We start from the raw sequence: 25,675 nt of genomic DNA on the forward strand, positions 1-25,675 counted from the left end.
TTTTTGCTGCTTCATAGTTTTGTGGAAACTGTCATAGATTTTCATGATTCTTTATGAATTATAAATAGAAAGTTCAAAAAAGCAGCATTTATTTGAAATAAAAATGTCAGCAAATCAGTATATTAGAATGATTTCTGAAGATCATGTGACACTGAAGACTGATAGCTTCACCATCACAATAATAAATTACATTAATTGTAATATTTCACACTATTGCTGATTTTGCTGTGTTGATCAAATAAATACAGGTTAGGTTTAAAAAAAATCAAATTCAAAAATATAAAACAGTCTTTAATTGAAAAAATATATATATTATTTGAAGAATTATGCATCTAGGCAATATTTGTTGCACTGCTTTGAATGGAGAAAAAATAAAAAAAAGATTAAGAACATTTAATGTATAAAAAAGGTTAATGGGATAATGTTGCTATGCGCAAAAAAAAAAAAAGTTAATGTTCAAAAAAATATTTTCTTTATGCAAATTATGATTTTTCAGTGAAAGATGACCTGGGCATGTTTTTGTGAGCGTCAGCCACAAATATTTTATAGCTTCCACTCTTTCAAAGTTAGTATGCATCCATATCAAGCGTGCTGGAAATCTCATGTTTAGCTTTAAACAAAACGGCTTTCTTTTAGCCTCGCCTCCAGTGAGATCCTTAAAACACACCGGCTTTGTTTTCTGCCGCGCCGCAACACATTTAATCAGCCGTAAGCCAAGATACCGTGAAAGACCAGATTCCATTAGTGCATGAATAGCTCAACGTTTCTCGTTGTTCTCCCGGTGTTCATCGTTGGAAAGTATTTATAATGTGATCCTTCTGAAAAGCTGTTGAAACTCTAATGGCTTCAGACAGATGTCGGCTCTCTTAATGTGATAAATCATTTCTAAACCAGGTGAGTGCATGCCTTTGAGTGTGTGTTTTGTCTGCGCTAACAGAAGTCAGCAACAGTTTTGAATCGTGCGAGTAGGACTCCATTATATCGGCCGGCCGATATGCATAAGGGGGAGGTAGTTTAGAGTTGGTTCGTTGAAGTTTTTGTTGATCAAGATGGAATGTTGTTTTTCTGATATGTGTCATGGCTAGATATCTTACTGATAGTGATGACGGTCTTAGCCAGCACCACTAACTCTTGGTCATATGTAAAGCTTTATTCAAATCCCCAACAGTCTGCTTTAGGTGCTTAACTCGTCCTGCAGTGTGCTACAGACATGGATGAATCCTCAAATCATCAAGAGAGAAACCTCTTGAAGAGAGATGCTGGTCCTTTTTGAATACTTTAAGTGATCGGACTTAATGGGATAATAATTCACCCAAATATTTAGAGCTGTTTTTCTGTGTACATGGACCCTATTGACTTTCACTGCACAGATAACAGCAGACACAGATGCAAAGAACACAAAAACAAACCACAAACAAAAACTGATCAAAACGACACCAAAAACCAAACAAATCATCAAAACAAAAAATACAAATTAGTCAATCAAAACTAAAACAAAAAAAACAGTGCAAAATATTAAAGAACACATAACAAAAAAACAAACAAACAAAAAAAAGCTTCCATTAGTTAATGTTAGTTATTGTATTTATTAACATGAACAGACAATGAACAATACGTTACTGTGTTTATTCATCTTTGTTAACGTTAATTAAAATAGTTATTCATTGTTAGTTCATGCTAACTCACAGTGAATTAACTAATGTTAACAAGCACAACTTTTGATTGTAATAATGCATTAGTAAGTGTTGAAATTAACATTAATAAATGCTTTAGAAGTATTGTTCATGCTTAGTTCATGTTACCTAAAGTAGTTAACTAATGAACCTTACTGTAAAGTGTTACCAAGAAAACAAAAAAAATGACACAATAATAAGACAAAACAAAACAAAAAAAGAATAACACCATGCAAAACTATCAAAAAAAAAAACATGACACACAAAAAAATAAATAAAAATAAGAGCAAAAATATGCATACAAACACAAAACAAGAAAATGGAAACATTTTCCAAAATATATATATTTTTTTGTTTAGCAGAAGAAAGGTTTGAATTAATAATGACAACATTTATTCAGTATTTTAGCCTGCACTATCCCTTTAGGATATCCACCTTCTAGACAATAAAATGGGTGGAACAATCCCATAAACTTACATTTGAAGGAGCAACCCAAGCCATAACTAGATACCAGAATGTATCGAGACATGGGTGGGCTCTTGTGACTTGGGCCAGTACGTAACCACCCTAGTAAACACCCTGCATTGGCAAATACAAGCAGAGAGATGACATACAGTGTGTTTAGAGTCTCCTATGGTGCTTAAAAGAGACACAGGGCTGGTCAAACATGCGGACCAAATAGAAATAGAAAACCTATAATAAAGGCTTCTGTTTTCAGGCATGACACAGCACCCAGCGTTTGCACTGCACAAAACACAGTGAACTCTGTAAACTCATGCACAGACGTACTGTAACACAAGAGCATGGATAGCTGCAGCCTTCACCCCGTCCAGACTCTGGTTTGGCTCACGGAGCCGTGTGTGTGTGTGTGTGTGTGTGTGTGTGTGTGCCGCTGCTGCAAACAGCCGACTGCGACTTCATCCAACTGTTATTTCTGTCATTCTCTGTCAAGCGGCTACCACACCCGCAGTCAGACCAGACGGGTGTTAAATTATACAGCCTACCAGCGACGGGGAGCGTAAGTGTGTGTGTGCAGTCAAGCGATGTACAACCAAACATCAAGAGAGCTTTTAGACGGGACGGGCACATGATCGTGTGTTTGGGTTGGGCCGTCCTCTAGTCCGTCTGAAGAGTTCGTCTAGATTACAGCGAGTGTTTTTAGATCTCTTACTTCCAAGAACAGCACCCGTAAACTGTCATTATAGACAGAGCAGGCACTAACCTCAGGACCTGGAATATTCCTTGTAGCATGGTCAAGTATAGTGTGGGTAGAAATAGATGATGCTTATAAACTGATGAACACATGATAAAGCCATCTATTGAACATTGTTTTGTATTATTTAATCTTTACTGTTGTTTTATGTGATTGTTTGACAGCTTATGATACAGTATATGTAAATTTGATCTTACTGTCCAGTATAATGCATGCATCCAGCCATATCCTAGTTTTATTTTATGGAATTTTATGGAGAGTGTGTCTCACATTTCTGGAAAAATCATGCATTTTATGTATTATTTTTAATTTATTTTCTTGAATTGGTCAAATCACTGAATGATTTATTAGTGCATCATTCTAAATTACAATAATACAATAAAAAATATCCATCAGTAATCAAAAATGAATGGTAAGAATAATTAAAACAATGTGGGAAATCAGGACTTTTATCCACTAGTCTTTCAGTCTTTAAATATTAAGTTGTTATCTCTCTCTCTCTCTCTCTCTCTCTCTCTCTCTCTCTCTCTCTCTCTCATAAATTCGTTTTACATGTTAGTGGAGTTTTGGTGCTGTCATCAACTTGGGTATTTATAATCTTTATTTATTTATTTCTTTAAACCTTTTTATTTTCCTTTTTTTTAAAGGGGGAGAGAAAATCTGAGTTTGTTGTGTTTTGCTACCAAAGTGGCCATAACATAATGAATCTATTTTAGATTCAGTTTGTCATTTTGAGTTAGTTTTATGTTTGTATGAATTATTAATCCAGTCGTCACACTTGACATTCGTGCAAAGAAGAGAGATAGAGTGGAGTCATTGGGCCAAAGTAGTGTTTTATAAATGGAGGGTGCGTGTGGGTGGTGGGGCTGGGTCCTGTGACGTCCTCACTGTGATATTGTGCCGCTCCCTTCTTTACTTCCTGTGGGAAACAATTTAGGGCTTGTCTTAACAGGCCAGCGCTCTCTCTCTCTCTCTCTGATTCTCCTCTTTTCTTGTAGTTTTTCTAGCTCTAGCTCATCACTTTCTTTACTAATTTGACCCAAAGGTGGAGAAAGTTTATGCATCACCTCTCACGGGGTTTGAACTTGCAAAAAAGTTTGAGATCTTAATCTTAATCCAAACTTTTTGATGCCAAAGCCCGCGGAATACCATTATCCATTTCCTAAAATGTTAATGGGTCTATATATATTCATTTTTAAAGATTAATTTATATTGTGTGAGAAAATTTGTACTTTTGATAGACAATGTTTTAAAAAAAAATGAAATATCATGCTTTTATATTTGTTCTATACATCATCTCCTATTGTCAGTAAAGGTTTGCACGCAGCTTGAAGATGCACTATGCACCGTCTCTTCACCTAAATTCCCCAAATAGTGCACATAAGAACATACATTTATAGCTCCTTGACCCTAAAACTGTCCTCCTACATCAAGGCTCAAAGCTTTGGTGAAACAAGTCGCTTTTTTCAGTAGTTAAAAGAGAACAAAACGGTGTGGGTCATGTGTTTGTACTGTTCCTCAGTGCTCCCATGGGATGCGAAGTCGAAACGCAGTCAGGCCTCAAACCAAAGCGGCCGACTCTGTTGCTAAGTTACAGTTTAGAGTTCTCCTATTTTTAGTTTCCTGAGACCAGGCTTCTCACCCAGAGATTATATTTTCATTTGGAATAGAAACAATAAAAGAATCCAGATGAAATGCCTCCGTGCCATTTTGTGTAATGAAGTGATGCTGTTAAAATGGGCTGATGCTGCATGAACCTCCTCAACACGTTAATTAACGATGGTCTGGTGTAGAAACAAACGCTGTGGTTTTCTGTGTTGATTTCCCTCTCCATATAGACTGTGGAACACTGTGTAGTGTATAGATAGTTTTAGAACGATGTGAATTATAAGATGAAGACTGCAGTCATACCATTGGCCTAGAAAATGCAATATGACTGGACGCTCTCTTATAGTGGCTGCCATGTGGAGGTCAAATAAGTTAATTTTTTTGTTGTTGTTGGTAGATATATCTACCTGTTGTAGATATACCTTCCTCCTCCAGAGCTAGTGGGGGCAGCAAACCAAGAAAAAAAACTAACAAAAAAAACGCGACTGCTAATTTTGAATAGCAGAAACTTCTGTAAAAAGCAGTCCAAACTTTATTTTCACCATTTTTTTCCCACTGTCCTCCATTTGTTTACTCTAAAGTCATATTTGACCACGGGAAATCTTGTATGCTGTTTTGGTCACACCGCAGCACTACACGCACTGTAGGTTTTTTTTTTATCGTTATGTTTGTGGTCCCTTCAGTGATTTGCCTTGTATGTCTGTGTTATGTGCACAACACGTTGATCATTTTCTCTTCTGTCTGTGCTCTTCTGTGTACATAGGTACAGCAATGTCTTCCCCAGTCTGAACATGGCGGTAAAACGCAGGGAACAGGCTCTTCAAGACTATAAGAGACTCCAGTCTAAAGTGGAGAAATATGAAGAAAAAGAGAAGACTGGGCCCATCATGGTCAAACTCCATCAGGTACAACCACTTCTATTTAATTGAAAGGCAGGACTTCCTTTCCAACAGCATCGTACTTTCAGCCATTCATTTTCGATGAGTCACTGATCGCCTACTAATACCAAAAAATCCTTTAATGCAAGTTAGTTCACTCAGCGGTCACGTTGGTAACACCCCAGGTAGCTGTTTTCTATGTATATTACAATTACAGCTCGTGTCTACATGAATAGGGAAAGCTAGAAATCAAATTGGTAAAGTTTTATTTTTTCTATAGTAAAAACATTCAATTAAACCAAACCCTAACCCTTTATGTTAATTAATATTGCTCAATATTTATTTGTATTATTACATTGTAACAAAGACACATTAAAATAAAACGTGATTTTCAGTAAATAAACTCCATGTAAAAGATTTTCTCTTTTAACAAAGATGGGGCGTCCATTACTTCAGCCGCTATAATGAGAGCTGTTCATTGGGATAAGTAAAAAAAAAAAAAAATGGAAACACTGCTTCTGTCTTAAAATTTGCCGCGTATACAAGAAGCTATATATAATTTATGCCAAATTATAGATAATTTTAATACATAGTATGCATCGAGTTAACATATTTTTGCTGTAGCAGTTCACTATAGCTGTCCTTTTAAAGTTATGTATTCCGTCATCTAAAATTTGGAACGTAACATTGGTTTGATGTATTTTGTGTTTAAGCATATATATATAAGCATATATATATATATATAATCAGAGAGCGTTTCATTGAAGCCTAAAAATAATCACCAGAAGTAAAGCTAAATGTAGGTTCTAAACAAAAACACCAAAGTCACATGACTTCAACATCTATACTGTAAGGCCCAATCCCAATTCTATTTTATACCCCTTCCCCTACACCTCCGCCTACCCCTTCCCCTTGTCCCTTGAAACAGTGTAAAGTGGTAGGGGTGAAAATATTCCCCTATGGATTGGGACACCACTACTATGCCGTCACACGTCATCATTCGTCGTCTAGCTCTTACAATACACACACATACTGGTGTGCTGGAGTAAATAAGAGCCTTTAATTATCGTTCTGGATTAATGAGCTGCTTACTGACACACAAACATATCGGAAATCGCGCAGCTCATACATCCAGGAGAAAATAAACTTGTCAACGCTGCCCCACTACTTTTATTAAATGCAGTTTAAATACTGAATCGCTACATTATATTTAACAGCAATGAGAGGATACAATCACTGTTTTTAAGTAAACGCACTCTAAAAAGAAACTCACAAACGCGAATACACGCAACTTCCATTTTTTTCTCTCTCTCTCTCTCTCTCAATATTTGAGAAAGGGGTTTAGCGTTTTCTAATTATTGGGGGGACTAACCCCCCTCAATGTCTACTGCAGTTATCGCCCTGATGTCTTTATTGATATGACATTAGCGATTTTTTGCAAACATTTTTTTGAGTAACATGACCATTAATATGAACTCACAATTGAATGTAACATAAAACAAATTATTACTTTTGGTTAAAATCTTTGTTTATGCCAAAAAAGCATTTTTTTTAATGCCAAAAAAGCATATATTTGTTCGCTCTAGCAGCCATGTTGCCGAGCTATTTCATACCCCTTCGTTTGAAGTGTGGTCCCGAAAAATCTTAGTTTGAAGGGCTATCTGGCCCTTCCCCTACCCCTCCAACCAAAAGAGAATCAAGACAAAGGGGAAAGGGGAAGGGCTAAGGGGTAGAATTGGGATTGGGCCTAAGTCGCAAACAGCTATTTCTATCTTTCAAAAAATAAAACATTTTCCTTAAAGGTTTGAGTTTATAGCACAATTATAAACACACCGAAACTGTCAGAAAGCTACTAGCGAGTAGATGAGTTAACCTGTTGAGTATAATGAACTATAATGTCCTTGACAACCTCTGTAGTCCCATTTAACCTTTTCAATTAAATGTTTAAAAAAATAAAAAGCTGAAAAGTAGTGCTGCGTCCGACTCCGTGTTCATTTCGTTAACGAAGACGACAATGAAAAATATTAGTTAACAAACATTTTTTATGTGACTAAGACGAGACATTGACACGCTAAAAATAAAATCTGATGACGAAATTATGATGAAATGTATGCCAGTTCAACACAGTTCATGCACGGAGTTCATTTCTTACGAGCTGATTACCTGAATCAGGTGTGTTAACAAAGAGAAAAGTGCAAAATATGCAAAGCAGTGGGGTGTGAGGACTGGAATTGAGAACCCCTGCTATAGGCTATTGTCCTTCAAAATTTGCGTCCCTGTAGTTGGATTGCGATCAGATAAGGAAAGGGCTTTTGCATATTTAGTCAGTATAGCAGCCGCAGTGGATGGATAGACTAATAAAATGCGAACTAGCGATCTGAAACAATGGCCTCAGCACCCGAAGGGGTAGGGATAAGGTAACCAGATGCCGTTTTTCCCGGGAGTCACAATTCGTTGTCGATTAACTTAAAGTTAGTGAAGGCAGGATAGGCGGAATCACGCTGATAGAAGTGCTCTCTCTCTCTCTGTTCTCTCATACAGCGCGATCAGTTCTCAGTGCTCAAACACACACAACAGTCCAAATGTTTATCGTGTAGACTTAACACAGGAAGTCCTTTACCCTGTAGAGTATCTCACATAAATACAGTAGGTTATGGATTAAGTGAACGTGAACAGGTGAATGAAAACTGAACGTGTGTCAGTATTTCATGCATGCCTTCCATCTTAAAGCGACAGCATTCCAAATTAAATACCTATCTGTCATTAATGTTACCCAACAGAAGATGTTTAAAGAGAGAAGAATTAATGATTATTTTAATTTGAAAACTACATATAAAACAATTTGGCTAAAACTATTTACTAAAAGTAATGACTAAAAGTTGACAAAAACGCAATGACTTTTTGTCGACTAAAACTAGATTAAAACTATGAAAGACTCGAATGGCTAAAATGTGACCTAAGACTATTAATTATTTTCGTCTCAAAACTAAGACTAAGACTAAATCAAAAATGCCTGCCAAAACCCATTTGAAAAGCCCATTTAATTGGGGATGATGGAATCGGAAGTGCTTAAAATGCTCATTTATGGGTTTTGGCTTATACATCATCCTTGCAGCACCGTGGGGTCAATTTTGATTTCATGTTGAATACTAGGGCTCAGAAAGACCCAAAGCCATCCAAACTAAGAAACCCTTCACACAACACAGTTTTCATCTGGTCTTTATACATCTTACTGTAGTGGATGCTTGTTCTCGAGTGTGCTGGACCTTATGAATCATCGGGTTTTATTATCATCTGTCCACTCTCATGCAGGTATTTTTAGCATGCAGCAACAAGTGAAGGAAGCTGCTCTGGATGGGTGCAGAAGTATTCAGAGCACATGTATACATGCGAGCGAACTCACCCACGCAAGAGAAACAGCCTCTCAACTCAGCTGCACTTTTTCAAGAGGCTGCGCTCAACACACACTATGGGATAATTGGGTTTCACACACACACACACACACATGATCACTCGCTCACGGTAACACGATCCAGCGAACATGAGCAAACAATAATTGTTCTTTTTGTTGCACACTTCTGGGTCATTATGCATGTGTATGTTGAATGTGAAGGACTGTACATGTGCAAACAGATACAGATGGGTGCCTGGAAAACTTCTACATATATGTACAGCCCATCGCCCACACACACACACACACACTGAAGGACTCAGCAGGGCCGTAGAGGATAGGAGAACTGATAGTGTGTGCAATCACATTTAAACATATATAGAAAGCAGGTCATATCCTAGCAGAGGTCAGCACTTATAGATCGCTTCCCCTCCCTTCCGCTGTGCTGATCAGTGATTGCATCATGAACGTTGCTCTTCCCCACCTCCACACCCTTGAAAATAAACTGGCCTCACACAATTGTTTTGTTGTTATTCTAATGACACACCATAACAGCTTGCTTTAATAAATGGCAACTCATTCTGGGGTAGGCAGTAGTTATATTGCTGCTTATGTGTGGGTTTTGTTTTTAGGCCAGAGAAGAACTGAAGCCCGTCAGAGAAGACTTTGAAGCCAAGAACAAGCAGCTATTGGACGAGATGCCCAAGTTCTACAACAGCCGCATAGACTACTTTCAGCCCAGCTTTGAGGCTCTGATACGAGCTCAGGTGAGCATCAAATATACACAGCTCAGAAGCAAAAAACAAAACAAAAAAAACTCAAACAAAAAAAAACATGTCAGTTACGTAGCCCGTATGATGGATTTACTGGGAACATATATTTATATTTTCTTTCACACACATATAGTGTGTATATATATATATATATATATATATATATATATCAGCCAGAGATGGAATAATTTTAGACTGTATTGAGTCTTCCTATTATAAGTACACTTTTTATGACACTAGTACATTTACATTTAGTCAATTAGCAAACGCTTATATCTAAAGCGACTTACAAATGAGGACAATGGAAGCAATAAAAAAGAAGAAAAGTGCAATGATATAAAAGTGCTATAACAAGTCTCAGTTAGCTTAAACGCATTACACATAGCAAGGGCTTTTAAATAATACAATAAATAAAAAGAAAACTGATATAAGAACAAGAAATAGAAAAAGAATAGAGCAAGCTATTGTTAGAGGTCTGCAGAGGGGTGCAGAGCGAGTGGTGGTTTTGTATGCAAGCATCAATGTCTTGAATTTTATGCGAGCAGCTATTGGTAGCCAGTTCAAACTGATAAACAGAGGAGTGACGTGTATTCTTTTCGGCTCATTAAAAATTAATCTAGATTAATTGTAAAGGTTGGATAGAACTGGCTGGAAGACCTACCAAGAGAGCATTGCAATAGTCCAGCCTGAACAGAACAAGAACTTGAACAAGGAGTTGTGCAGCATGTTCCGAAAGACAGGGCCTGATCTTCTTGATGTTGAATAAAGCAAATCTGCAGGACCAGAAAGTTTTAGCAATGTGGTCTGAGAAAGTTAGCTGATCATCAGTCATAACTCCAAGGTTTCTGTCTGTGTTTGAAGCAGTTATGGTTGATGTGCCCAAATTGATGTGGAAATTGTGATGAAACGATGGTTTTGCTGGAACCACAAGCAGTTCTGTCATGGCAAGGTTGAGTTGAAAATGATGGTCCTTCATCCAGTAAGAAATGTCTGTTAGACAAGCTGAGATGTGAGTAGCTACCGTCGGATCATCAGGATGGAATGAGAGGTAGAGTTGAGTATCACCAGCATGTCAGTGGTATGAAAAGACATGTTTCTGAATGACAGAACCTAATGATGCCATGTAGACAGAGAAGAGAAGTGGTCCAAGAACTGAGCCCTGAGGTACCCCAGTAGTTAGATTTTGTGACTTGGACACCTCACCTCTCCAAGATACTTTGAAGGACCAATCTGATTGGGAAGACTCAATCCACTGGAGTGCGGATCCTGAGATGCCCTTTGCCAGTAGGGTTGACAGGAGGATCTGGTGGTGAATCCCGTCAAAAGCAGAAATACAGTAGAAAGTATAGAATGACAGTAGAAGCTCAAGAATGAAGTAGGAGAACAAAAATAACAATGTCTGGTTCTACAACATGCTGATCAAGTGTACAGTGCAAATGATGTACATTGGGACAAAATAATAATACAAAAAGTGTTGTGGCTGTAATAAAATAATTACGACTGGTACATTTTCTTAATTCACCTTCTATTAGCAGGCAAAAAGTTGGAGTTGAACTGTAAAATTGTTTAAAATATGTCCTCTTGTCTTCTTAAGTTTTTTTTTTTAGATAGCATTTTATGTATCTTAAATGCATACAATTAAATATTTTCATGCTTTTTCATAGTTTGACAAATGTACAAGTAACGTTGTCATGGTAAAATGTTTTATAATATTCATTTAACTTTTTTTTTTTATATATACAGTCTTGTTCAAAATAATAGCAGTACAATGTGACTAACCAGAATAATCAAGGTTTTTAGTATATTTTTTATTGCTATGTGGCAAACAAGTTACCAGTAGGTTCAGTAGATTGTCAGAAAACAAACAAGACCCAGCATTCATGATATGCACGCTCTTAAGGCTGTGCAATTGGGCAATTAGTTGAAAGGGGTGTGTTCAAAAAAATAGCAGTGTCTACCTTTGACTGTACAAACTCAAAACTATTTTGTACAAACATTTTTTTTTCTGGGATTTAGCAATCCTGTGAATCACTAAACTAATATTTAGTTGTATGACCACAGTTTTTTTAAAACTGCTTGACATCTGTGTGGCATGGAGTCAACCAACTTGTGGCACCTCTCAGCTGTTATTCCACTCCATGATTCTTTAACAACATTCCACAATTCATTCACATTTCTTGGTTTTGCTTCAGAAACAGCATTTTTGATATCACCCCACAAGTTCTCAATTGGATTAAGGTCTGGAGATTGGGCTGGCCACTCTATAACATTAATTTTGTTGGTTTGGAACCAAGACTTTGCCCGTTTACTAGTGTGTTTTGGGTCATTGTCTTGTTGAAACAACCATTTCAAGGGCATGTCCTCTTCAGCATAGGGCAACATGACCTCTTCAAGTATTTTAACATATGCAAACTGATCCATGATCCCTGGTATGCGATAAATAGGCCCAACACCATAGTAGGAGAAACATGCCCATATCATGATGCTTGCACCTCCATGCTTCACTGTCTTCACTGTGTACTGTGGCTTGAATTCAGAGTTTGGGGGTCGTCTCACAAACTGCCTGTGGCCCTTGGACCCAAAAAGAACAATTTTACTCTCATCAGTCCACAAAATGTTCCTCCATTTCTCTTTAGGCCAGTTGATGTGTTCTTTGGCAAATTGTAACCTCTTCTGCACATGCCTTTTTTTTAACAGAGGGACTTTGCGGGGGATTCTTGAAAATAGATTAGCTTCACACAGACGTCTTCTAACTGTCACAGTACTTACAGGTAACTCCAGACTGTCTTTGATCATCCTGGAGGTGATCATTGGCTGAGCCTTTGCCATTCTGGTTATTCTTCTATCCATTTTGATGGTTGTCTTCCGTTTTCTTCCACGTCTCTCTGGTTTTGCTCTCCATTTTAAGGCATTGGAGATCATTTTAGCTGAACAGCCTATCATTTTTTGCACCTCTTTATAGGTTTTCCCCTCTCTAATCAACTTTTTAATCAAAGTACGCTGTTCTTCTGAACAATGTCTTGAACGACCCATTTTCCTCAGCTTTCAAATGCATGTTCAACAAGTGTTGGCTTCATCCTTAAATAGGGGCCACCTGATTCACACCTGTTTCTTCACAAAATTGATGACCTCAGTGATTGAATGCCACACTGCTATTTTTTTGAACACACCCCTTTCAACTAATTCAACTAATTGCCCAATTGCACAGCCTTAAGAGCGTGCATATCATGAATGCTGGGTCTCATTTGTTTTCTGAGAATCTACTGAACCTACTGGTAACTTGTTTGCCACGTAGCAATAAAAAAATATACGAAAAACCTTGATTATTCTGGTTAGTCACATTGTACTGCTATTATTTTGAACAAGACTGTATATATGTTGTTTTTAATAGGAATCAAAAGCCAAAAATCTAAATCAATAAAAATCAAGTTGAACAAACACCCTATAACACACATAGTAGTACATTTGAAAGCTTACACTCTCTCCACCCAGATCTAATGTGATTAACCCTGAGAAACACACACACACACACACACACACAGAAACATTCCTTTATGCTGTGTTAACACACTGTCTCACTCTACACACTTTCCCTCTATTTAATGTGATTAACCCCCACAATCCTGCCTGCTTATGTCCACAGCTCAGACTGAGTGTTATTTTAAGGAGAATTTGTGTGTGAGAGAGCTAAACACTAGAATCTAATGAATGTAGTAATATTGATACTTTAGCAACATTTAAGCAGCGTTTGTGTTTTTCTTTTCTTTTCTTTTTTTTTTTTTTTTTGAAGAGACACTCCATTCCTGGCTTGATAATGAAGATATTTCATGAAGATTTTGTCCCTCTCCCTTCTCAGTACTGTAATCTGAAAACATTATTGATGCTATTATTATTATTACACATTTTCTTATAAGAAAACTACTACATTTAATTATTTAAAATGTGTTGCTATATTACAGTAATCAAAATGAGATTTTACATCTGAAATGTTTTTGACTGGTGTTTTGCGATTTACCCAAATAAGTACTCTTTGTAAAGTTTAAATGACATGGTCATATTTTCTTTGCTCCATTTTGGTTTATAAGTTTACTTAATTAGAAACTGTCTGTGTCACATCTTAATTCCATCCCTAGTCTTAAAAATTAAGATGTTTTCCTGGCATGGTTCCATCAAGAACATTCATGGAACCCTTCCCCTGCACAAAATGTTCTTTACAGTGGAATAAGGTTCTTTAGATTATGAAATGTTCTTCACCCTTAGGAAAAAAAAAGGTTCTTTTAGGAACGGTTCACTGAAGGGTTATTTGAGAAACCAAAAATGTTTCTTCAATGGTATCACGGTGAGAAAAAAAGTGGCTTATGTCCCAGTCAGTTATTTTTGTGTTGGTGAAAATCTGACTGTACATCACTTATATATATTTTAGCAAGACAAGAGCACTGTATTGACCAATCAGAATCCAGAACTGGAACGGTCTATTTGATAACAAGGCTGATTTTGTCTTCTGGTCTACTAGTATGGACCAATAAACACCAATTGAATTCCGCTTATAAATGTCATGGATGGAACAACATCAAGCTTCCTTTAGTTAAAACCATTGCGATCTTTACGGAGACAACAGTCTTTTATGATCGTTTTTGTGTAGAAACACTTTGTTATGTTACGCTTTTGTCATTTACTCTATTGAAAACCACATGTGGGTGCTCTGTGGAAAAAATAAAGGTTATAAATAAATGAACACATGAATGTTTAAAGCTGATCATAGATCAGGCCTGAAATGCAGTCTTTCCTTGAGCTTTCGGCTAACAGATGGGCAGCAGAGAGAGAGCGAGAGAGAGGTCTAGCAGATGACAGAGTCTCATTCATCAAGCACTTTCTGTAACCCAGAGTGCCATACCTCCAACACCCACATACTCCAAGACACAGTCACCAACAGCAGCTCTCTGTGATGAGGTAGAGGAGGGTGTCTCTCTGTCAGATAGAGGGTGTAGGTGGACTCCTGAGACTGCAGGCCTTATTACTATAGGTGCACTCTGGAGACGCTACCTCCCTCTTTATCAGATGGACGTCAGATCAGACAGTTTCTGTTTGTGTTTCCAGTAGTCCTGGAGTAGACACGGTTTGACTCACTGAACATTCAGTCATGCTGAGAGTCCCTCATCCTGCTGAGTAATTCGCACACAGACACAGAGCCTTATATATCAGAGGATGAGGACAAATAGAAATTTGGCCTAAAGAGAGATACATGCACGTACATCCTGGATGGCCAGGGAATGAGCCAAATTTACACCCGCAGACTGGTTTCCCAGAAGTCACTGCATTGAGTTCTTTAAGTCTTGACTTGTATGAGTGGGAACTCTTTGGACGAATACAAAATATGATATTCAAAAACCTCATCTTAAGCATAGGTTGAAAATCAATGGCGGTCCTAGTACTGAGCCTTGCAGTTTTCCATACAAACCTTGTGATCGATATGATCCCTCTTCATTAACTGCTACAAATTGATAAAGTGAATGACGCAGACCACTACATTGTCACCCTATTGGGCATTTAAATACGACACATTCTGGCATGCAGAAACTACTGTAGCCATTTCTGCTCCTGGAAGGATACCATCATGGAAAGTTTACTTCCAACCCTAATCAAATACTTTTAAACCAGCTAATCAAAAGTGTTCAAGATTACTTGAAAATTACCGGCAAGTCTGATGCAGCTGGGTTGGAACTGAAGCCTGCAGGAAGGTAGTTCTCCAGGAGCAGGGTTGGAGACCCCTGAGCTAGACAGGGCATCTTGGAATGAAGAGAATGCAGGGTTCTCAAGAAATGCTCTGTGTTCCAGAGATCAAATTCATCAGTTCTTGTGGCAGCATGCTAAAGAATAGCTTAACACCCAATCCAGCAGGTCCATTGATTGTTCGGATACTGACATCACATGGGTAATTGTACAAAATCAAGATTTTTGCAAGGAGCTCTGTGCCTCAGTGGGTAGCGCTGTGACCTCACAACTAGAATGTCCCAGCTTCCTTCACTTTCCCACGTAATCCAAAGACTTGCAGGTCAGGTGAATTGGAAACAATAAATTGTCAGTAAGTTTGAATATGTATATGGATATGCACAGAGGACAAGTGATGTAAAGAATGGATGAATGGACAGTTTTACAAAATCCGTAATTGTTCCAAATGGATTTTATTTTTATTTTTTTACCAAATTTTGCTTCCACTTATTGAGTCTTATAAGGTAGCCTTGTGTTTACAGCTCACAAGGTCCGTGGTTATGGAGTGTTCTGAGGTGACGTAATGCATAATGTGTAGACCGACTCAGTTTTTGGATGCCTGTGGCCTACACTGTAGATGGTGTGTTACATGTGTTACAATTTGTGTGTGTATATGTTTAATTAGTTAATTAGGCATTTGTTTAGAATATATTAGTGTGTGTGTGTGACAGAAGCATAAATACTAATTCCCTTTGAAGCTTTTTCTGGTCGAGAATCACACGCTTAAACAGGAAGGGTCTGTCTTGATGATTTGTTCAAGAAAGACCACATTTTGATTTTGTTTTTTCTGTGTGTGATTTTTAAAGGCCGATAAATCTAAAATCGACGAAACCACAATGGTATCTCATTCAAATCCTGGCGCAGCCGTCTCCACAAATAGTTAAACAGACAGCAGCAAAGCAGTGATTGGAAATGTGTGTTGACTTTGCGGTCAAGAATATACTTCCATCTGAAAGTAATAAGTACAGATTGTTTAATGGACTTAACTCTGAATCAGGATTCAGCAGTTCTTTGAGGAGTGCACATTTTCTCGCTACTAACGGCCTTAAAATACTGGAACGTATCATGGCTCCAACCACGCAACCTTATATCCTTGAATTGTAGTTTCTATAGACCTGAATCCAACCAATCAAATTAGAGCTTGCCACTTTGATAAAGCTCCGGTCTGTGCAACATGTATAGCACGGCTCACGAACGGTCTGTGGGTGTGCTGCCTGAAACCGAGACATAAATATGGTGCCATACCTGCGTTTTAGTTTGTGTGTGGTGGCATCATTCATTGGTTGTTTTGATTGATCGCTGACAGGTCCAAGGCGGATTTTCCTCTGAACTAGTTTTCCTTCCAGTCCCACGTGCTGCATGGCAAACAGATCCCCTCACTGCTCTTCATGTGGTGAGACCGCCATAAACAGGACAGACCAGTATCCGCTTCCATTCAGCACTGGGCAGGAACTGGCCTCTCATAGATCACAGAGGGCCACTGACGGCCAGCGTGGAGTCTTTGATTAGAGTCTGAAGTCATTTCGAGCAATCCCAGAGGCAGTTTACGCAATCTATTCAGAAAGAGATGTGCTCCATCACATTGTTTGGTGCCGCATTTATACATCTGCCCTACAAAAACCCCTAAAAAGTGTCTTTGCAATCCGTGGGTGTCTGAACTTAATGGCTCCTGTGTGAACAATGGAGTTGAGTTGCATTCATCAGTCGAAAATCTGCTGCGTATCTTTAGCCAACACGACCAAAGAGGAAATGGTTTTTCAGTTTGATGGCCCCATGTAAAAGACAAATCTTTTCCCACTCAGACTTTACTTTTACAGCTTCTTCTTTTCAGAATATATATGTATAACTTAGTCAGAATTTTCTTTTGAGTTTCATACAGGTTTGGATGAACATGAGGGTGAGTAAATTATGTCAGGAATTACATTGTGAATTGTTCCTTTAAAAAAATATGAAAATTAGGTGTCTTGGAGGTGGGCCAATAAGAAAGCCCCTAGCAACCATTTAGAACAACATGCTAAAAACCACTTTGAAGACCTTGGCAACAACATACTGTAGCAACACCCTAGCATCATGGCATTGCACTGGCAAACTCCACTTGTATTGTCTTGAGAATGTGTGATGAATATTAAGGCCATAGTAGATGTGGATTTGTTTGTGAGCACACACGTACAGTAAGCAGCTTGAATAATTGTGCTGTGTGTAGGTTTGCGAGCCGAGCAGCTGTATTTCCCAGCACTTTCAATGGCGGCCCACTCCTCCTGGAGTCTTGTAATGTGATTAAAGGCTATTAATCATCAAAGCGTCTCTCGCGGGACCCCTGACTCACGGGCCGGGGGAAGAGCAGGGGCGGGACGTGTCAAGAAAGCTTTCAGCCGACACTCGCTCGCTCACACACACACACAGATCGCAGAAGATCAGGGTCACCTGCTACCCACAGACCCTCGAGTGTTATCTCTGTGCCGTACCATAGGATGAGTTTGCTTTTCCTGTAGGAGCCGGAGTCAAGAATATCCCTTGGTTGGAAAAAGTCAAGTTTTTTATTTAGCATAAAGTGATTTTCATATAAAGATTATCAGATATATGCCATCATTTTCTATTTCCGGTTGGTCCGGGCTGTGTACTGTCAGAATCATCTCATGTTCAAGATGCAGACCATCACAGTGTCCTAATAGTCAAAGTTTTATTGAGTTTCTAACTCAATACAAGGGCGTGGCTTTGACTTTTAGGGGCGTGTCCATTATGAATCATGTCAGATACTAGGTGGTATTGATCAGATGCTGCTGTTTGCAAATTTGAACTGTTTGTACACTTTTTATGAGATGATTTCCAGAAAATAATATTAATTTAGCTAAATTATGAGATTAAGAGTATAATGTACTGCTAAAACTACTTTTTTCTCATCATTTCAGTGTGACTGCATTAAGATAATCCACATTAATTCACTATGTAGCTTAGTGTTGTGGTATAAAGTGATAAAGAAACATGAAGTCTCACTTGATTGTCTTGAAAAGTATTTCCAATTTTAATGCTGGATATGTTTGACCTTTGTTTCCTGTCAGGTGGTCTATTTTACGGAGATGCACAATATCTTCACTGACCTGACAGATCAGATTGATCAGGGCGGTCTGACAGATGAACAGAGGAAGCAAGAGAACGAGGCCAAACTGAACGAGTTGCGCGCGCTGTCCATCGTGGCCGACGACTGAGACCGAGGACATCCTGTCACCCACGTCTTACTCCGATGTTTTAATGAAGTCCTTTAATTTATTTCTCTTTTTTTTTGTTGTTGATAATGTAGAAGTCTCGTTTTGTATATCTTTGACAGCTCAAGCCATCAGAAAACACTAATGATACTGTAAAACTTTTTAAACGTGTTCAGATTCTCATATAAGCATGAAATCTAGTTTCTTAGCTAGAGTTAATTACGTATTATTTTTGCAAATCAAACCTTCCTGTGTTTAATTTTTCTGTCATAACAGTCACTAAAACTGACCAACGATTGAAGCTGTAACAGATCATTTACATGTTTATCTTAAATCTTTCCCATTCACCAGGCCAAAATAAGTTATTATATGCTAAAACTTAGTTTTTGATCCATGATGAACATTTTTGTTGTCACTAGTTCAAACACTACAATTGGATGTTCTTCAGCTTTTTAAAAGCAGCTTCAGAAAAGAGTGTAACGCTGCAATAGTGCTGAGAATGTATGATGATTGATTTCTTTCATCAGTTAACAGAAATCATGTTAGCCTTCGAATGAATCCACGTGGAGAAACTGTGATGTCTACATGAGTTTAACTGATACTCTGCCTCCCTCTACTGACACTGAAACAGTTTTCTTTCTTCTGTGTATCTGACCGGTTTGTGTTCACTGTATTCTGTAATGAAGGAAAGACCGGTTTATTTACCAATAGTCTTACAGCCATATTACACAATGGATGTTTTTTAAAGCCACACATTTTCATCTCCATGTCATTTGCATCAATTACTGACAATCACTGTTTAGTGAAGTGTTTTGAGACTGGAAGAGCCTTGATTGTATGAACAGATTATTGGTTATTTGAGTTGGATTATTGATGTGCCTTAACTGTGGTCATGGGGTTTGACGTTAACCTGAATTCAGTGGAAATGCCCGTTCACACCAAGCACGATAACTATAAAGATAACGATAAAGATATAGTTCTAAAAATCGTTCTCAATATTAAAGAATAGCAGAGTCCACACTACAAACATTGACATCCAATCAGAATCCATCTTGCTGTAACGAGCTCGATGATTTAAAGCGGCAGACGCACGTGCGCTCAGAATAAACAGACGATATCGTTATCTTAGTTATCCTTATAGTTATCGTTCTTGGTGTGAACGGGCTTTAAGTCTACCAAGCAACTTAATGTAAGCTTTACGCAATGATTTTACGGTACATTCTCACTTTGCTTCTGAAATAATATAAAACATTTTCTCTAAGACTCTGGACCACAGCCTTGTGTGCATTGTGCCTTTACATTTCTCAAACTGTTCCTCTTTCCACTGTTGTTGAACAGTCCTACATTCTAACAGTAAACTGGTTTTGGATTGTTCACTGTTATGTTATTTGAACTCCTTTATCTTGCCATCCGAGCCTTGTTCATAACAAACCATGTCCGGTACACTCATTGCAGGATTGTGATTCACTTGGGAATGAACCAGTTAAGTATTTGTGTAAGCAGCAGCTCAACCTCATAATGCTTTTTGGCTAAAGCACAGTTTCCTGAGTGACATCAGCATGAACTGGTCTGCAGTTCAACAACAGACCGTGTCAGAGCTGTAGAAAAAGGAACATCTGGAATAAGGCATGGTCTTTATTCTCCTGTCAATAAAATGAAGTAAAATACAGTACATCTCTATCAGCTGCAATTAGTCAAACATTTACAGTTGAAAACACTCATTTACAGACTGTCGAAGACACAGACATTTCATCTGGATGAATGAAAGGAAGCAGATTCAACTTCAGACTCTCGTACATATCTATGAAACTGACTGAAAAGCTACTCGTTGTGATAAGTTCATCGGTTCCCAAATCTTTGAAGATGTAACCGAATGTTCCTGAACTATGTATTAAGGTCGGAGTGTATCTGTCAGGCCTAAATGACCTCAGATGACCTAAAACAATCTAGATCCCTACATGAGAAGCAGAGATGTGGCGTCTCCGGTCTTCATAAATTACAGAGCACAGTTTCTTGTCAGTAGCATCTGGCTTATTAGCAAGTCTTGTTAAGTTAGCTGAAAGGTTTTGGAGGAAGTCACTGGATAATGTGATCATGTGTGAGGTCTATACGGAGGATTTAGTGTACATCTGTGCGATCTGCTCGCTGAAGACTCGCCGCAGATCCACGCGCCTGCTCTTCAGGGTCGGCGTGAGGAGGCCGTTGGACACGCTAAACATTTCAGGGTGCAAATACAAGTCCTTCACCTGAGAACGAGAGAGAAAGCAGCTGAAATTCATGAACACACAACAAATCCAGCTTTATATATATTTCGGTGCAAAACAGTGCTTCTTAACATTTGACTCCAATGCCTTCAATTCTTTACAATATCCATGACTCTTGTAATGGTTGTAATAATCTTTCATTCGTATCAAGGTTCTTTTATTTACTGGATAAGGATTAAGTGATTTTTTAAGTATTTTTAAGATCAAAAACGCTTGCTTAATGCACAAACAACAACTCATGCAAGGCTCAAATGTGTTTTAAAAAATAACTAATTTGTTCTGGAGTCAAACAAGTACGGTTGAGCTTACATTTTAAATATTTGATGCAATCTACATATGCGTTCTTCAGAGTTTATATGTAGAAAGAAAGTCTAAAATAGATCTGTCAATCATGTCTCTTCAGAAAACCTGGCCATTTGATTCATATGGATTTCTTTCATAATCTCTTCATGATTTTTTTTGAAGTGTCCAAGTTTTGGTGGAATGAACTAGCAATGTGGATACAGAAATCTCTCCGGTTTCATTGAAAATCTCTGCATTTGTGTTTCGAAGACGAGCAAAAGTCTTACAGGTTTGGTATGACATGAGGGTGGGTAGATGACAGAAATTATATATATATATATTTTTTTTTTTTTTTTTTTACTAGCCCTTTAAAAGGAAGAAATGTTTAAATATGTTTTACTCCATTTCTACCCAATACAATTTTATAGAACTCAGAATTTTTTGAAAAAAAACATTCATATCTTCAGGTTTTCCAAGACTGAAAAAGTGAAACTTCTTCAAAGGAAACAATCAGTACTTGAGAGGGTAAATTAAAAACAGGAAATATATTGATTTTTCATTACTTTATCTTATTTGAATCCATGTCTTGTCTTATTTTAAATCATTTAAAAGTCGTTTTAAGAAACTCTGGTGTAAAATAAAACTTGTACTATTACTAATATTATTTGCTTTATTTGTTTTTCTTCACAAAAATGATCGAGCAGCTTTAAGATCAAGCAATCAAGAAATTACTTTATAAAGGCATTGCAAAAAAATGATCTGTTTTCAAAAGTAGCCTAACCTCATCTTCACAACAGCAATAATGCATATTTTAATATTTTATGCAAGTGCTTTAACAAAACTGCAAGCTGCTCAACCCCGCTGAGCTCTGGCCCGCTTAGCTTCTTTTGTAAATGTATTTCCATACTATATACATCTTTTAAAACAATTTGATATGACTCATTCTTCATATGTGATGATTGGCACGCTGTCAGTTAAGCGGTAAACGACCCAGAATGCTCCTCTACCTGCTCAAATGACTTGAGTCCTGCCTCCTTCCCCACTGCAGTCATGTCCTCCAGCACAGCTTTCTTCACATCCTGCCAGAAATGAGATTGTAATGTGTGCACGAGCACGAGTTTGAATAGTTGAGGAAAGGTTCACCCCCCCAAAAAAAAGAAAACCTGCTTGAAAATGTACTTAACCTCTTCAGAACAGATTTGGAGAAATGTAGCATTACATCATTTGCTCACCAGTGGACCCTCTGCAGTGAATGGGTGCCGTCAGAATGAGAGTCCAAACATCTGATAAAAACATTGTAATAATCCACACATCTCCAGTCCATGGCTTGGGAAGCCAAAAGCTGCATGTTTGTAAGAAGTTTAACTTTAAACTGTTGCTTCTAGCCAAAATATGAGTCCATAATCCATAATAACTCTTCCTTCAGTTAAAAATAAATAATAATAAACCAGAATCCACCAACATATTTGATTAGAACGGTTTTCCTTGATCTGTGCATATTTCTCTCCTGAGACTTTATTGAACTTATATGAAGTTAAAAGACATCTTAATGATGGACTCAAGTGGTGTGGATTACTTCTGGATTCTCATTCTGACGGCGCCCATTGACTGTAGAGGATCCATTGGTGAGCAAGTGATGTAATGATACATTTAGAGAGCTAAATGTGTGTGTGTGTGTGTTGTGTGTGGCATTAAAGCTCACAGGATTTAGACAAAGCTCTTCGTATGATCCGACGATGCCTCTTTCTTTGGCCCAGTCGACAAACACCTCCGGGTCTGGAACTACAACTCCTATCAGATGAGACTAAACACGGACGGCGGTCAGTTTCACAGAACTGAGAACAGAAGGACAGCGTTTGCACTTGATAGTGTGGACACTTACTTGTAGACTATCTCCGTGCACAAAGACCTGCAGAACAGCAACACAGCGAGTGTAGACGTTCTCGATCTTCTCCGGAGCGATGTACTCGCCCTGGGACAGCTTAAAGATGTGCTTCTTCCTGTCTACAATGCGCAGGGTCCCGTTCTGAAGAACACAGAGACGGCCAATGTTCATAGGGGATTTAACATTTAGAGATAAATGGATAAAAAAATTGAAAATCCTGTCATCCTTTAGTTGTTCCAAAGCTGTACGAGTTTCTTTCTTCTGCTGGAGAGACGATAAGATATTTTAAAGAATGATGGGAACCAAACAGTTGCTGGTTCCCATTGACTTCCACAGTAGTTTTTCCACACTATTGAAGTAAATGGCTTTTGGTTTGGTTACTGACATTCTTCAAAATATTAGCTTTTGTGCTCACCAGAAGAAACAAATTCATAGATTTTTGGAACAACTCGAGGCAACCGAATTGACATTTCTGGATGAATTCAACTATATATGCTGCATACAAATAGCATGCAATGGTTTAAAGTGATTTGAAGCAGCTGAGGGTCTCACCGGCAGCCACTGTCCCACGTCTCCGGTGTGAAGCCAGCCGTCCGCGTCCAGCGCCTCTCCTGTCCTCTCCTCATCCTTCAGATACCCTTTGAAGACGCTGTGCCCCCGGATGCAGATCTGGCACGTATAATGACAGAAGTTTGTTCATTTTAGCTCAGCGATTGTCAAAAGTGTTCCCAGAATCCCTCACATAGTGTGTAAGGCCCATGTTATGGGTCACTTTCCACAATTGTTGGTAGATAAGGCCCAAAATTCCCCCTTATTGCAGAAAATGTGCCCAAGTTTGGTTGATGGGTGTGTTCACTTCCCGCCATCATCCAGATACTGACCTCTCCTTCTCCGTTCTTGGCGTAGTAGTTCATGTCAGGGATGTCTGTTAACTTCACCACAGCACAGGGTAAAGGAGCTCCGACGTGACCTGAAACACACCGGGACCGGGATTTTTAAAGAAATTAATACTTTTATTTAGCAAGGGCATTTAAAGCAGTTGTATGTCTGAATTCAAAACATTCATAACAAAAAGCATCAGGATCGTCTACTTTTTGGGAGCACTTTCACCCATTAGGCTGTTGGGAGAGGAGTCATGAATTGCACAAACATGACACACATGACGCAGGCAGGTCACATGACAAAGCCAACATGGCAGATGTATAATGTCTGGATTACATTCCTAATACGCTCATGCATACTATGTAGAACTTACTTTAACAGTGGCAAAGTGAGGTCTTTATGAAATGTGTTGCATCCAAAATACTGTCCGAGTGATAAAACCATGGAGTCTTTGGCTTTCTGTTGTTCAAGCAATGCACATTTCGGCTGATGTAGCAGGTCATCTGGGTGTCCATGCATCATAGGTTAGGTAGTACACCATTCAGAACTAAAGCAGGCCTATAAAGACAGATGAACACCAACCTGCACTCCAGTCCCCAGGCATAGAGAAGGTACATCCAGCAGTGCACTCCGTCTGCCCATAACCCTCAAAAATCTGAAACCAGATCAAACAAAGCCTCAATACTGCTCAAGTCATGCCCAAAAATATGGACACCCTTGGTAAACATGGTCAAAGAAGGCTGTGAAGATTAATCTGCACTGTTAATCCTTTTGATCTTTTATTTAAAAAAAAAACAAAAAAAAACACAAAAATATATTCACAAAAATCTAAACTTTCATGGGATAGTAAGGATTTAAAATGGGGAAAATATCATTATGAAATAAATGTTTTTCTCTAATACACATTGGCCACAATTAAGGACACCCCTAGAAATTCTTATGAGTAAAATATCTCTGAAGTATACTTCCATTCATATTCACAATTTTGAGCACTCCGGCGTGATTATAAACATGAAATTATCCAGCCATGGCTTCCTGTTTCACAGAAATGTAAAGTGGAGGGAAAACAAAGCCCAAATGCCCTTAATCATCCATCACAATCAGAAAAACCAAAGAATATATTTCTGATGTGCAGCAAAAGATGATTGAGCTTCACAAATTAGAAAGTGGCTTTAAGAAAAGAGCTAGAGCAGTGACAATTCCCATTTCCACCATCAGGGCAATAATTAAGACTTTCCAACAAACAGAAAATGTTAGAAACTGCCTGGAAGAGGACGTGTGTCTATATCGTCCTAATGCGTGGTGAGGAGGTCAGTTTGAGTGGCTAAAGACTCCAGTGGTCACAGCTGGAGAACTGCAGAAAATAGTTGAGTCTCTGGTTCAGAAAACCTTTCAAAAATTGTCAAACAGCACCTACATCACCACTTGTTGTTTGGGAGGGTTTCAAGAAAAATTCTCCTAGCTCATCCAGAAACAAACTAAAGCATATTCAGTAACAGACACGACTGGAACTTCAAATGGGACTGGCTTCTATGATCAGATGAAACTAAAACTGAGCTTTTTAGCAGCAAACACTCAAGATGGGTTTGGTGAAAACAGAGAAAGTACCCCATGTGTACAATGAAATATACTGCTGTATTTTTGATGTTGTGGGGCTATATTTCTACTGGAGGTCCGGGACATCTTGTTTAGACACATGGCATCATGGGTTATATTAAATACCAACAGATAAAAAATCAAAAAGTGACTGACTCCATTAGAAATCTTATAATGGGTCATGTTTGGATCATTCAACCGTACAATAATCCAAACACAAACCTCAAAAACAACACAGAAATGGGTCACTGAGCCCAA

At 38.3% G+C, this 25,675-nt stretch overlaps 2 protein-coding genes across 4 annotated transcripts in view; one reads left to right on the plus strand and one right to left on the minus strand.

Moving 5' to 3' along the window:
- The window catches only part of LOC113039685 (bridging integrator 3), a 47,530-nt gene extending 27,648 nt beyond the window's left edge, over positions 1-19,882 (plus strand). For 2 of the 3 annotated variants that reach the window (XM_026197701.1, XM_026197700.1), the window contains 3 exons: positions 5,258-5,399; positions 9,396-9,530; positions 18,365-18,511. In XM_026197701.1, coding sequence (XP_026053486.1) covers positions 5,258-5,399; positions 9,396-9,530; positions 18,365-18,511 — 424 coding nt within the window. Of the gene's footprint in view, positions 1-5,257; positions 5,400-9,395; positions 9,531-18,364 lie in introns of all 3 variants that reach the window. The other variant, XM_026197699.1, reaches the window with a different exon arrangement.
- Positions 19,883-20,129: 247 nt separating this feature from the next.
- Positions 20,130-25,675, minus strand: part of acsl2 (acyl-CoA synthetase long chain family member 2) — a 31,765-nt gene continuing 26,219 nt past the window's right edge. The window contains exons 15-21 of the mRNA XM_026197698.1: positions 24,404-24,476; positions 23,821-23,909; positions 23,492-23,608; positions 22,937-23,080; positions 22,757-22,858; positions 22,062-22,133; positions 20,130-20,754 (exon numbers count right to left, since the gene is read on the minus strand). Coding sequence (XP_026053483.1) covers positions 20,614-20,754; positions 22,062-22,133; positions 22,757-22,858; positions 22,937-23,080; positions 23,492-23,608; positions 23,821-23,909; positions 24,404-24,476 — 738 coding nt within the window. The 3' untranslated portion in view covers positions 20,130-20,613. The remainder of the gene's footprint in view (positions 20,755-22,061; positions 22,134-22,756; positions 22,859-22,936; positions 23,081-23,491; positions 23,609-23,820; positions 23,910-24,403; positions 24,477-25,675) is intronic.

The sequence above is a fragment of the Carassius auratus genome, chromosome 22 (genome assembly GCF_003368295.1).
Source record: "Carassius auratus strain Wakin chromosome 22, ASM336829v1, whole genome shotgun sequence".
In the NCBI taxonomy this organism is placed as follows: domain Eukaryota; kingdom Metazoa; phylum Chordata; class Actinopteri; order Cypriniformes; family Cyprinidae; genus Carassius; species Carassius auratus.